Below are 14683 nucleotides of genomic sequence, written 5' to 3' on the forward strand. Positions count from 1 at the left end.
CCACGGGAAGTAAAAATGACGGACAGGGAGTTGAATGTAACACAGTAAGTAACTTTGTTTTTCTTTGTTTCGCCTAGCGTGGAGGAGGAGAAAGCCCCAGGCATAAGATATCACTTCCGCCTCACCACCAGAAGCCCTGCCCATTCCAGTCCATTCCCTATTTAGAAGCACAACCAAGTGGAAGGTTGGTGTTCATTTTGGACTTTTCTCCAAATAACAGGTCTGCTACAGAGAAAACTATTCCCTCTCTGGAAACTGTTTTTGGGCTACTTGTCTTGGACCTACATACCTAATATTTACTGCTTTTCATTTCTGTTTAAAGACAACTATAAAAAGAGTTTTACCAGGCTGGTACACCAACTCTTTTTTACATGTACCTGTCTTGTTTCCAAAATGTATTCAAAACTGCAAATAACATATTAGTAAAGTGTTAAGTAAATTAAGTAGGGCTATAATAAACAACTAAATTTACTAATCAGTTAGTTGGCTAAATATTACTACACTTCAATTAGACAAATAATCAGACTTTAAAAAATGCAAGGTTTGCGCAAAAGTGCAAGTATTCAAAAAAATGTATTAATTGCATAATGCTCTCCTTCATAACAATAGTACTAATAGGCTCGAAAACTACATTTGTCAAAAAGTACATTGCAATTAGTCTTGTTACTAACTTGAAAGTCTAGATTAACATTTTCAAGCCTGTTAAGGAAAAAAACATTTTTAAGCTTCGACCAAAGTTGCCTAGACTTTACTGTTTGATTTTTACCTTCACATATTGTAATATTTGGTTTCATATGCACTAAGTTTTTATTTTCTAGTTTAGGCGTACTCAACTCCTATCCTGGAGGTCTACAGTTGCCGTGGGTTTTTATTTAAACTTATTTTTTAATTAGAATTCATTTATTTACTATTAAGGCCATGTTTTATTTTTGAGCTTAGTTTTAGTGAACTCATTTGTTACAATTCAGAACTTTTAATTGCCTATTTTAGATTTAAACAGCTGCATTAAGATTTTAATTGCTGCCTGTTTTCTTAACCAGCCATTAGTTATTAACGAGGCGCAGGAACTACTAGCAATGGAGAAATGTGACAACCTAATACTTGAAAGAACTGTTGGTATATATCACAAAACCTACAACAGCTGAGTGCACCCGTATTTAGGGCTGGATTTGATTATATGAACTTGCTGATATATAAAAGACACATAAATGAAGTTAAGGAAGATGAAAATATAAATCAGTATACAAATCCTACCACTGACCCTGAGCAAGTCACTTCACCTCCCTGTACTCTGATTGGAAAAACAAATTGTAACCAATTATATCTCTAATGTTGTAAGTCGCTTTGAATAACTGTCTGCCAAATAAATAAATTGTAAATGTACATATATTAATATCACAATACCTAAGAAGCACTACTCCAAGACAAAGTAACAGTCTACAAATGCCAAACAGCAGAGTATACAGGCAGCATCAAAAATGCAGACAAAAGCCCAACACATAAATTGAACTAAACCAAAATGAGAAATCCACACCAAGGTCTGAAAGAGTAGAAATCAGTCAAAAGTGAAAGGCAAATGAAGGTAGGTTTAGTAATAACAGGGACAAGAAAAGAAAATCTGGCTAACAGCCTATTTAAACAAAAAGGTCAACTTAAATGAGTTGAGTTTCAGATGATTACCAAGTACATAATCAATTAATCAGGCAATGGGAAGTAGGAATAATGGTCTAAGCCAGGGATTCCCAAACTCGGGTTTGGGGACCCACTGAGGCTGCAGGTTTTTGTTCCAACCAGCTTCTGTTTTTAATTGGACTCCTGGGCTAATTAAGTGATCTGTTATTTCCCAGATTCTGTGTTTTGGGAACAATGTAGAAATTAGAAAATGAAGTTTGTTTAAATAAATAAATAAATAAATAAATAATGAAAGCCAGGGGTTTTCAAAGTTGGTCCTGAGGGCCCACTGTGGCTTCAGGTTTCTGCTTCAACCAGATTCATAATCAGTGACAACTGAAAACACTGATCTCATTTAATTAGCTGGTATTTTTTTTCTCTTGCAGTCTCAGTGGGTCTCCAGGACTGAGTTTGAGAATCCCTGGTCTAAGCTAAAGAAGAACACATAAAACTATGCAGTATTAAACTGTTTCATGTAGGCAAAACATAAATCATTTCTTGCACTCACCGGTATCCTACCCGACGGGTATAATGTAGACAGTTCTTAGTGACATGAGTCTGGAAGTGGACAGACCTACATATGGCTCCACATTCAGGGCAGGTATATGGAGATTTATGTTGATGTATCCTTTGATGTGATGCAAAGCTGCACTGGTTTGGAAGTAGCATTTGGCAGACAGTACATGTTTTCTGTCAAAAGTAAAATAAAATATGGTAAGGTACAAATTACACATCCTACAAAAACATACATCAGTCTAATATCTATCCATTATTCCCATTCAAGGTCAAAGAGATAAAATAACTTGAATTTGTAGGCTATTATCTCAAACTATAAAACCAAAGAATGTTAAAAGATCTAAGTGTTTTTTTTTAATGGAAAAAGGCTGATACTAAAATCCTAAACAAATCTGCAGTTCTAATTCATATAGGGGTCAATAGCAATTACACATTGAACCTTGGTAACTAAGCTGGAGTCAAAAATCCCTAATCTTAACCAGTACTGTACAGTCTTCTTCTCTGACTTGCTTTCCACAAAACTTGAAAAACTTGGGAAAATTACACTTACATTTGTTTATTTAAATTTTCACATCTTTTAGGGAAGCAAAGGCTACATATAATTAATTCCCACAATGTATCATCTTTTCCACTGCTCTCTGCAATGCTTTCTTTAATTGTGTAGTAGGCATTTGATAAGAATACATTGGTGCTTCCTTTGGTGGATCATACATAAAATGAGCTTTGGGGAACGCTTAATCAACTAATTAAACCCTCTATTCATCCCCATTGTCTGTTTTATTTATGAATTTGAAAATCACCAGTCCCCCTTCATATTTTCAAGGGATTCAGACAGGGGTGCCCCCTCTAAAACCCTTCTTTTTAATTACTCACTTGAGCCGCTAGCTGTAGCTGTCCATAACCTTGAAAATATCACAATGACAAATGATGCTCTGTTATATTTAGGAAATGTGCCTTCTGATCTACTCCATGTACTTAACCTAATTTGATAATCTCAAAATCTGAAATCAACTAGACTAAATTCTCCCTCCTTTCCCTAAATCAACTTTGCTGTTTGCCTCCTCTTACTCCTGGACCTCAGTCAGTTGCTTTCAAATATCTAGGTGTGGACATCTCTACCACTATAAATGACCTTACAGCATCTAACTAATGTCATATTTTGAAGGGCATTAAAGACTCTATCTTGCCATGGTCTTCCCTTTTCAATTTAAAATTTCGTTCTTAAAACAAATATACTTTACCATGTTAATTTTATAAGTTTCATGTTTCTTTTTCTCCCCACTTTCCAAGTTCTGGTCTGAAATAAAATCTATGATTGCTTTTTTAACTCCAGAAGGGCCTCATTAAAACATTCCTATTTTGCACAACAAAAAACTTTACCCTTAGGGTAATCTCCCTTCCTGAGTTTAACCATAGGGCTCTGTCCAATTTGGCACTGGATCAGCTCTCCTTCAAATATCCCTTCTTTGCTACAAATGGAGTAAAACTGTGTCTCCTTTCACCTTATTTCTTTACTTCCTTTTCTGACTTTCAGGTTAAAATCTTTGTCCCCAAAACAGACTCCCTTATTTTATATGCCCCTAAAACATGGCATCATATTGAAAAATTATCATAAAACACTTCCAAGATAGCATCCAGCATTAAACATAGGTGGCAAACCAAATGTTTTTCTTATTTGGTCTAGAATGGATATATGCATGTTAGGAGACTTTTTCAATGATTCACAACTCAAATCATTCCAGTTCAGGTTTGGCACTCATGCTTCCTCTTTTCTCTGTTAACTCCAGCTGAGGTCTGTGTTTTAATGTGGAATTTCTCTCACTTGTGTATCACTCGCTTTATACTTTTGCAGTTTCCACATCACATAAACACGGACATATGGCCGCTCTAAACATCTTGCTGTGCACAGCTTCTTATGAACTCCAATCACTTTCCACTGTATGGCTGTGATCGCTCATTCCATGCAACAATGTGCTGGAATGTTAAAAATTCATCCAAAACTGGAATCACCAGCATGTTCAATTCAAGATTATACACGGATGATATGCAACAACCCCGCAAGCATTAATTTAACGTTCTCTGCTTCTTAAATACTCCTGGCACTTTCTTCAACATGTTCTGGCAGTGTCCCCCAAGTTGCTTCTCTTTGGTATTATGTGACCATGTCTCTCTCCTCAAATCTTTCTTTACATGTACCCTTGTCGCCTAAGGTTCTTCATGTTTTGGATTTCTTCTCTCCCTCATTACTGCAGTAGAGGGTAATCACTATACTGTAGCTACTGTTGCTGCAAAACTATTGCTGGTGCCCTACTGGAGATCACCTGGATCTGTCATCTTGTCTCATTGGAAGTCAATCTTCTTTAACTTAGTCTGCTTGAAAATTTGAGTTTCATGGATCAAAACTCTACAATTCAGAATTGGTTTAGTGTAGTTCAGCTGATCAGGAGCTGGGTTGGGTGTTGCCCATCATGTAGTTTCCTTACTCTTGGTTTATTTGTAAGTCAGTCTTCTCTATATGGTGGCTGACTGTTGCACTATTGTCCCTTTTTGCTTCTTTTAATTAATGTTCAACCACTTACCCTGGCTGGGAGGGCTGGGCTACCCCCTATCATACAGTATATGTTCTCATCCAAAGAGTAAACCAGTTAAACCAAATTGAGGACAAAAACTGGCAAATGCACTTCACACAGCATCTTCCAATTCTTGATTCTAACTCTGTCAGTATTAATGATGCTAAAATGTGGAATTTAATTTTGTAAAGGACTAAAAATATTATAGGCTTCCAAATTTAAATGGTGTATATTTTCATTCTTTACTCTTTCCTGCAAAGATATTTTGATAAAAATATCTTTAGATAAAAAAACATAATAATGCACAGAGGCACAGTATGTAGTACTATCACCTTAGTGTTCTAGGTATTGCCTACTTGGTATTTGCACATTCTCATTTGCATGTTTGGGTTTTCCTCCCAGATTCCAAAAGATGTGCTGTTTATTTTAAATGGTGATACCAAACCGGCAATGGCTGTGTTAGTATATGCATGATTAGTCCTAGCGTTGGGACAGTACCCAGCCCAGGACTAGGCTTAATACTTTGTGTCCAGTGCTGCTAGCTCTCTAGTGTAGTCTTTGGTCTTTCATAATTTCAAATCAGATTAAGCAGGTTTAAGAATATTGATATGTTATGTATGAACCCAATTTCAAAAAAAAGTTAGGACACTGTCTAAAAATGCAATAAAAGCTAAAATGTAATTTGGTAATTCACTTGAAATTTTATTTAATAGGCAAAAGGACAAAGAAAAGATTTTCAGTGTTTTGACCAGCAAACTTAATTCTGTTTGTTAAACATAAACAAATTTAGAAATTGATGCCTGCAACACACTCCAAAAAAGTTGGGACAGAGGCAAAGTAAGACTGTAAAGGTTATACAAGCAACAATTAGCAAGGTTCCTCAATTAGCAGGTTCACTGTTAACATATGTGGGTATCAAGATTGGGTAGAAAAGGAGCATTCACCAAAGGTTCAGTCTTTGCAAGTAATGATGGATTGTGGCTCACCACTTTGTGCTGAACTTCTTGAGAGAATTATCTGTTAATTTAAAAACAATGTTTCTCAGCGCAGGATTGCAAAGAATTTAGGTCTGTTACCATCTACAGTTAGTAACACTTTAACAAGATTCAGGGAGTCAGGAGAAATTTCTGTGTGTAAAGACCAAGGATAGAAACCACCACTAAATATGCGTGACCTTTGAGCCCTTAGGCGGTATTGCATTATAAACTCTTGTGCTATTGTGCCAGACATAGCCACATGTGCTCGGGAGTAATTTGGGAAATCATTGTCGCTTAACATATTTTGTCGCTGCATAAACAAAAATGTTCCCTGAAACTGTATCATCCAAAGAGGAAGCCATACATTAATTCTGTGCAGAAACGTCAGTGAGTTCTGGGGGTCCAAGTCCATTTGAGATACATCGAAAGACAATTGAAATGTGTTCCGTGGTTTTTGGGAAAAGTAGACATCAGATTCTACGTGCCAAACATGAAAAATACCATCCAGACTGTTATCAACAAAAGGTTGTAAAAACCAGCATCTGTGATGGTAGCAGGTGTCCATGGTATGGGGGATCTGTATATATGTCAAGGCACCATTGATGCGGAGGCTTATAATGGAATTTTAGACATATTCTCCCATCAAGATTACAATGTCAGGCTTAATTCTGCACAAATAACAAAAGTGTGGCTTCTTTAACATAGAGTCCGTATGCTTGACTGGCCTGCCTGCAGTCCAGATCTATCTCCTATTGAAAATGTGTGGCGCATCATGAAGACAACGGTGACGATTGACTGTTGACCAGTTCAAGTCCTGTATACAGCAAGAATGGGCAAAAATTCCACTTCCAAACGGCAACAATTAGTTTCCTCAGTTCATAAACAATAAAGTGTAATTAAAACAAAAGGGGACGTAAACCAGTGGTAAACTTGCTTCTGTCCCAACTGTCCCCACAAGTGTGTTGCAGGCATCAATTTCTAAATTTGTTTATGCATAACCAGTCTTTTGCCTGTTAAATAAAGATTCAAGTGAATTACCAAATTACAGATTTTAGTTTTTTATTGCATTTTTAAAAAGTGTACCTACCTTTCTTTGGAAATGGAGTTTGTAAATAACTTTGACTAATTTGATTTAATTAAATGAAATGTTTTGGAAATTTTAATTTTTTTCCCTAATGTGTAATTTGTGGATCAGGATGTTAAAAACATTTTCAGATAAGGAGGGAAAGGAGTCCCAATTACTAAAGTTGATATATGGTTAGACTGTGTTTCTTAAACCATGAGAAATTTAAAATATATTTATAAACTGAGGACTCAATTTTTAATTACAGTTACTACTTCAAAATGCAAAGCACTGAAAATCACATGTTGCAAGCACTCAAAGAAGATATCTCTGATCTATGGCTTCTACTCCCAGCTGCCTGAATTGTAACCTTCTACTTTGTTAGAAAGAACTTAAATATCATGATAAGTGATTGTAGCCGATGTGCAAGTTACTGTAGGTTAATAGGTGATTTTAATATTGGCCCCATACAAGTGTTAATATGTGTGTTTGAGAGCTGTCTCTGAGATGGATTGAAGACACACCCAACCTTTGCTCCTTAGGGACAAGCTGACTGAGATGGGAGTAGACTCACACCTGGTGGCATGGATCGTGGACTATCTTACAGACAGACCTCAGTATGTGCGTCTTGGGAACTGCAGGTCTGACATTATGGTCAGCAACACAGGAGCGCCGCAGATCTATCTATCTATCTATCTACATAAAGTGCTAGTTTTTGCCTTGCAGCCATTACTCCTGGGTGTCAAATATACAGATACACATGTAACCATTTCACTCAGCTCTTTTAAGTTTAAAAAAAAAAGCACAAAGTAACTTATTGAAAAATGAAGGAAGGAATTACGTATGTGTATCTATTTAAGCACATAGTGAAAAAATATGTACTCAGTATTTATATTACAATATAAACTACCTCACAGCTAATGATTCAGTATTTCCATGACACTGTACATTTTTGGCAAAGTTCCATACCTGCTCTCCATCATAGTCAGAAGCAGCCAACAATTTAATCTAAAGATTTCAGAGATCTCAACTCTCCATTGGCTAAGTATTTCAAATATGTTAATGTTTAAAAACCTTGAACTACAATTAGTCACAAACCCTCCACAACCAACAACTAACATCAATAATGCCATTTTTACACCATTTCAACTGGAATCTGCTGTCTATGAGAGCTACTGTGCCACCATAGACCGATTTGGATTACTTGTGAATTATATGATTACTGTAAAGTACAGTTAAAAAGCACTTACTTATTTGTAGTCTACTAATACATGTAATTTCATTCTATTATTGCTGTTATTTTTGAAAATGATCTAGTGTTATAGGAATATTTAATAAACAAAAACTGGATAATTGACTGATGAAGTAACTTAATAAATTAAAATTCATTAGATCAGTCAACTAAGTCATCAAAAACACCTGAATGTTACACAATACGTACATTTTCTAAGTTATTTAGAATACAACTTTACCCCAAGCTGAATATCTACTATACTGAACTCTATTATATTTTTACCCAGTGTTTTACTATACTTTATGCATGACGTGCTTCAAGTTAGTAGTTACACTGTGTCTTGTGGAAAAAATGACTGGTATGCTTCATCTTTTAAAAAATAGTTAAAATTCCAGCAACATGAACCTGAAGTTAAAATACCATAAATTGCAATACTTGCAGATATGTGTTGGTAATTTTAATATAGTCCTTTCTTTTGGTATGACACTTGTGAGTCTTTATCAGCTGTATTGTAAAAAGCCTGTCTAACTAAAACAGACTGGCCTTCTTAGGTATAAAAGATGGATAACTGCAACACACATCTATTTTAGGATTAAACACAAGTTCACTCTTTGCCCACCATCTGCATGTGCTAATCAACAGCAGTCTGGGATCATACTTATACATTTAATACCAGTAACCAGCAATTCTACTTACTAATTATATTACATTGACATTAAATGCTTAAATTAAGTAAAGCATTTAAAGAAAGCGTTTTTTACCAAAAGTGTTGCTAGGTTCATCAGAAACCATTTGTAACTAACAGGTTCTGGTTTACAAAAAAGATGTACATATAATATTTATTCAAAAAGAGTAACCACATTTCTATTTTTCTCTTTTTTGGTTTACATCTGGCAAAAAACAAACAACAAAAAAAGCAAAATACATACCTGCCCATTTGATTCTGCTGCTTGCTGGTAATGCATAGCAAGAGAAACCTCATCTTGGAAAACTTCACTACATTCTAAGCATTTAAGGCTATGCCTGCACAGCTTAGATGGATCTTCATCAAGAGGCATGGCTGGTACCACTGGGGAACTTGAGGGTGCAGATATGACAGTGTTAAGTGAAGCTGTTGCAGTTTTTGCCACCGCATTTATAGCTGTTGCAGAAACATTATGAATGGTTGTAGTAGCTGCTACAGAAGCGTGTAATGGTGATGCAATCATCTGGTCAGCGGGAATGGGCTTCAGAATTAAATGTGAGCACTGCATAACCACCCCTTTGTCCTTATGGCCACGGGCATGAGAAAGAAGACTGCATTTGTTGTAAAAAACTAGATTCTTAGCACAGTGGTTACATGTGACTTCAATGCGGACACTTCGCCTATCATAATGCTGTGTTAGACTCTTCTCAAGAGCAAAGGAATCTCCACATTCTAAGCACTTATAGCCACGGGATGGTATAGCAATCCCAGCCGAGGATGGAGGGCTAAGATTGGGAACATACACAGGTACAGGGTTGACACTGCTCAGAACCTTGTTAAAAGCCTCCACCACCGAGCTCTGTGAACTAGCTAACACCTGTACTCTAGAAACCTTTTTAGGAGGTTGTGTGGTAATCATGGCTTGCTTTATTGGCTGCTGTGGTTTAGAGAGCACTTGGCGAAGTTCTGAGGTTGCTGAAGATGTTTGAGGCAGGAGGTTTAGATTTGTGAGATGAACTGTCTTTGGTACTAGCTTGGCACTCGCTAGGCTTGAGGCTGGCACCACCACAGTCTGCTGCTGAATTGCACTCGCAGCCTTTAAGATGGCACTGCTGGCACTCTGGACAGATGCAGCGGGTATTACCGTAGCTTTCACTGTTGTGTTGTTTGCCAGCTTCAGATTTATTACTTGAGAACCGGCAGTCTTTACAGCCGAAACAGGCAGAAATGCAGTAGCAACTGGTTTAATGGTTACCTGCTTAGGGGTTATTTCAGCAGCTGAACTGGCAGTGGTTGCCACAACAGTAGTCTGTAGTGGAGTTCTAGGTGAAGAAACAGAGACATATGTGGAAGTCGGAGATGATAAAAAAGAAGAGACTACAATAGAAGATGGCTGGTCAGAGACTTTTTTACCACTTTCATAATCCACATCTGGCAAAACTCTAGTGACTGTCCTCTTAATCTGGCCTGATGAAGTCTTGATTGTTTTAATGCGAACTTTTGGAATAGCAGGCGTATTGCCTGCAGGAGAGGATGGAGAACCTTTGCTACTACTTTCACTATAAATACTACTAGGACTCTCTGGCTGTTTGCTGCATCCTTTCCTGGCAGACTCAACAGGGCTTTGAGGGTCCAGTGTTTTTTCTGTGACTATGGATAATTCTTTTTTATCTCTAGGAGAATCCCTTGGGCTACAATGTGGTTCAGTAACATTTTCCGTAGTAGCTTTCTTTGCACTTAGAGCAGCAATTGCTGCTATACAGGAAGACAACTTTGCAGATGACTTAGTTTTAACTTGAGCAGCAATGGTGGTGTTTGTTGTTGTCTTTTCCAGAAGTCCTTTCACATCTACAGACTTTTGAGTGCTATCTTTGGGCTTCTCTTCCAGCTTCTTTGCTTTTGGGTGTTCATAAATGCTTATGTTTGCTTGGCTGCCTTCTTTTTCTCGTTTAATTGTTTTTGATTTGTCTGGATCGTGATTAGCTCCTTGCTTACACAAACTGTCCATAACCAAAACCTTTGATCTGTCCTGCTCCTGTTTGTTCCCCATGCCTGTAAGAGTGTTAACACGGTAATTAGTTCGGTTTTCCTGCTTGTCTGGTGGATCATCAACTTCAATTTTATCATCATCATCAAACTCTTCTGCACTAGAAATGGGGCTGAACTGATTGAAGGAGTCTTTTATTACAGGACCATGAGCTTCATCATTCAGAGACTTGCCTGTATCTTTAGCATAACGATCAATAGCAGTCATAGCCAGAAAACCATTATGCAGACCATTCCCTGTTGCATGAATCTCTTTCTCTGTAACTGCTGGTTCACAGGAATCAACATTGCGGATGTTTTTCACAATAACACTAACCCCAACATCAGGCACAGGTGGTGCATGGACATCCTCCTCAGCATGAACATTGTGTTTGATCTGCCCTTCATGGTCGTCATGCCCAGACTCAATAGCTGCTTTAGGATCAACCATGTCTGGGATATCAAACGCTGCAAGGAGGTCATCAAAATCGGGGGTCTTCATATCTCCCATGATCCTATTCTTTTTATTGCACAGACCTATAAAAGAAAAAAGATTATTAGAACAAATTATTTAAGAATGTTTTCTAATAGCTCACATGTTAAGATTAATACTATAATTTTAAAAAGTAATAGGTTATTTTCAGCATTACAGAGACAGTAAAAACAAAATTAAACCCTTTTTTAAAAGTTAATTCAAAATAGGTGGTATCATAATCTACTTCTGCTATCAATATGCATATCTAATGGAAGGAGCTTAATAGAGCATAAAGGAAGACAGTAAATGGAGACCTTCTTAATATGTTTTCAACGTTTTGATAAAAATGTACAGGTTTGTTCTATAGTAGCCTTGGAGGGGTCCACCTCTTAGCAATAAAGTGGATAAGACTTTTTTCTATTTAATAATGAAATTGTGTTTTACACCACATTCTTCCCACAGTACTGATTTAAGCCTCATTTTGTGCTTTTGACTGGAATTATTTTCAGCCAATATTCTGTCCTATTTACTGATCATAAACTCTTGTTTTGCTATTTCCCCACATCTAGCAGTTGAAAAATTCTATAACATAATATGCATTTAGCTATTACAGTCAAAAACAAGCTAATGTTATGTAGGAAAATATAGTTATAACACAATCAATAAAAAGACACTAACATGATGAAAAGTAACCTAAAACACTTTGTACTTCCTAATGTCAAAATGTTCTCTAAAATTAGGCTTTAGTATCAGATAATTAGTCAGTCAGTCAGTCATTGTCTAACCCGCTATATCCTAACACAGGGTCACGGGGGTCTGCTGGAGCCAATCCCAGCCAACACAGGGTGCAAGGCAGGAACAAACCCCAGGGACGGTGCCAACCCACTGCAGTGCGCGCGCGCACACACACACACACACACACATACACACGCCCACCCACACACTAGGAACAATTGAGGATCAATTGGACTGTCTTTGGACTGTGGGAGGAAACCGGAGCACCCGGAGAAAACCCATGCAGACACGGGGAGAACATGCAGACTCCACGCAGGGAGGACCCAGGAAGCATACCCAAGTCTACTAACTGCGAGGCAGCAGCGCTACCCACTGCGCCACTGTCCTGCCCCACCAGATAATTAATTATATGTTTTTAAGCTTTTTAAATTTTGCAAGACTGATTGTGCAGACAAGAGAACAAGACTATGTAAATACAAGGTTCTGTGTGTTTGCCTGAGTGTAGTCCTTTACGTACATTCAGGAATGTTTGTTTACTAAGACAGGAGAAAATTGACAGTAGCTGTCAACACTTACTAGGTCCTACACAATCTGGACAGTAACTCAATACTGATTTAAATTAAAGTAAAATTTGGGTTAAGAAGACTTACCTATTGACCTTTAAGACTAAATATTCTAAATCAGAGGCTTACAGTAAACTGGTAAAACAATCAGATTTTAGCTGATATAGAAAACCACTTACTTTTTAAATTTTGTCTTACTTTTTACGAATACCATGTATGGATGCATGATTATTAAAGCATGTCAATAAAACCTTGTTGTACATTAGTATTTCACTACAGAAGCGCCCTATGTTTATCAAAACATATTGAAAAAGGTAATACAGAATGTTAAGATACTGAGATCCTGCACATCATATTGATGGAAAAATTACAAAATTCAGAAAAGCCAAGTGATTTTTGTCTGATTCCTGCATGTAATACAGGATTGTATGATTTCCACAGGGTCCAAATAAAGCTCACTGCGACTCTGAATGATTGCCAGTCCTGGCAAGAAAGCTCCAAGCACAAAATGTTCTGCTACATTATTTAGTGTTCTTTAGACTCACCTTAGACTACACAATACAAAAAATGTGATCTTGATCCAAATTGCTTCACCGCGCTCTACTGTCATTTATGATGAATGAAAAGGGATCACACAGAGTCTACTGGATAGTTTACATTTGCCTGTGTCACAGATTCCCTTCTTGTCACGAGACTGATAGTAACCTCTTACACTAGCAAATTCTGAAGATAAAAGCAAAACAGCAGCAAGGAGAAGAACAAGCTACAACACTAGGCTAGAAAACGAGATAATTGACTATCGCAAAAGAAATAGCATTTCAGTGAATTTTAATAAAATAAACATACGGGCACTAATCGTAAATCATAATATTGATAAAATGTATTAACATTTAAAAACTATTTGTTCTGAATAAAATGCTGCTTGGAAGTCAGAAGATTTGGCTTTTGTTTATGAGTTGAGCCCAATGACTTGATTCAATGCAAAATGTCAGCACACCCTTCAATAGTATAAGCTTTCTTTTTTTATTTTCCTTTGGTAGTTGTCTGCTTGTATAAGCTATTTGGTTAAAAAAAAAAAAGAAAAAAAAAAGGTTCAGCCAGGGAAGTCACAAACCTTGTACAAGGCCAGTAAGGACAATGTAGCAAAAAAAAGGTATAAGATATTTGTTTCCATTAAAGTTATGTGTAAAAGTAAATATATCTGCTTTGTAAATATATGTATAACATATGAAGATTTATTTTATGCACATGAAGAAATGACTGCTCGTTTGACAACTCAGGTCTTTTACACCAGAGAAACAACCTAATATGCATGTCTTGCTCGGAATGTTTAAGCAACATTATATCAGTGAAGGTTCAACCAACACCAATACAAACGTAGAGACCAAATATCACCCCGATATATCAGAACCCAATATTATCAGTTGGGCTCTACTTCCTAGCATTTTCTCTAATGGGAAATGAACACTCCTGTGTGTAAACTAAAACTGGTGTACTCTGCATAAATAGGTCTAACTTCAAGTTTACCCCAAATCACCATTCAAATTTCTTTGTAAAAAAAACAAAAACCAGCAAAATCCATAAGCAACACAGTTCATGCTTTGCAAGTGATAATGGGAAAAAGATAAAGGTACCTTAATAAGAAAAGGAGAATACCTGCTGATCATTTAACAACCCACCTTCCAAATATTTGGGCAAAATCCAGTTGCATAAGCATAAAACATGTAATAATATGGAAAAATGCAGAACATTAATAATAGAAATTTTGAGTTTCTGTAATTTGACGCTTCAGAATTCTATGTAAATGTTTACACGTTTCTGATTCCTTATTACAGGTTTGCCTAATTTCTTGAATTGTAACATCCTTATGTTTTAGTGTTTGTTAATTTAAAGCTGTGCAAATAAATATATATGCATATAGTCACTGCATAAGACCAAAATTTAGCTTTTCTGAACCACCTATGTGACACTTGTAAACAGTACCACATGTTTAAATCAACAATTAATTCAGAATCTATCTCCTGTGAAAGAATTTGAAGATTTCAATTGTCCATAAAAATCACAATAGGTGCAACAAATCATATTGGAAATTGTTAGTTTATTCACAAGATGAAGAGTTTGCTGGAATGGGCAATTAGTTGATTCTGCATACTGGCTGTTAACATGATA

At 36.6% G+C, this 14683-nt stretch overlaps 1 protein-coding gene across 8 annotated transcripts in view; it reads right to left on the reverse strand.

Annotated features, from left to right (window-relative positions):
• Positions 1–14683, reverse strand: part of znf532 (zinc finger protein 532) — a 141411-nt gene that overhangs the window by 43348 nt on the left and 83380 nt on the right. For all 8 annotated transcript variants that reach the window (XR_005633304.1, XM_039750491.1, XM_039750487.1 and 5 more), the window contains 2 exons: positions 8961–11278; positions 2180–2361 (listed from right to left, as the gene is read on the reverse strand). Coding sequence is in view for 7 of the 8 variants with exons in the window: in XM_039750486.1 (XP_039606420.1) it covers positions 2180–2361; positions 8961–11278 (2500 nt within the window). In the remaining variant the exon portion in view is untranslated. The remainder of the gene's footprint in view (positions 1–2179; positions 2362–8960; positions 11279–14683) is intronic.

Source organism: Polypterus senegalus, chromosome 4 (genome assembly GCF_016835505.1).
Source record: "Polypterus senegalus isolate Bchr_013 chromosome 4, ASM1683550v1, whole genome shotgun sequence".
NCBI classification, from domain to species: domain Eukaryota; kingdom Metazoa; phylum Chordata; class Cladistia; order Polypteriformes; family Polypteridae; genus Polypterus; species Polypterus senegalus.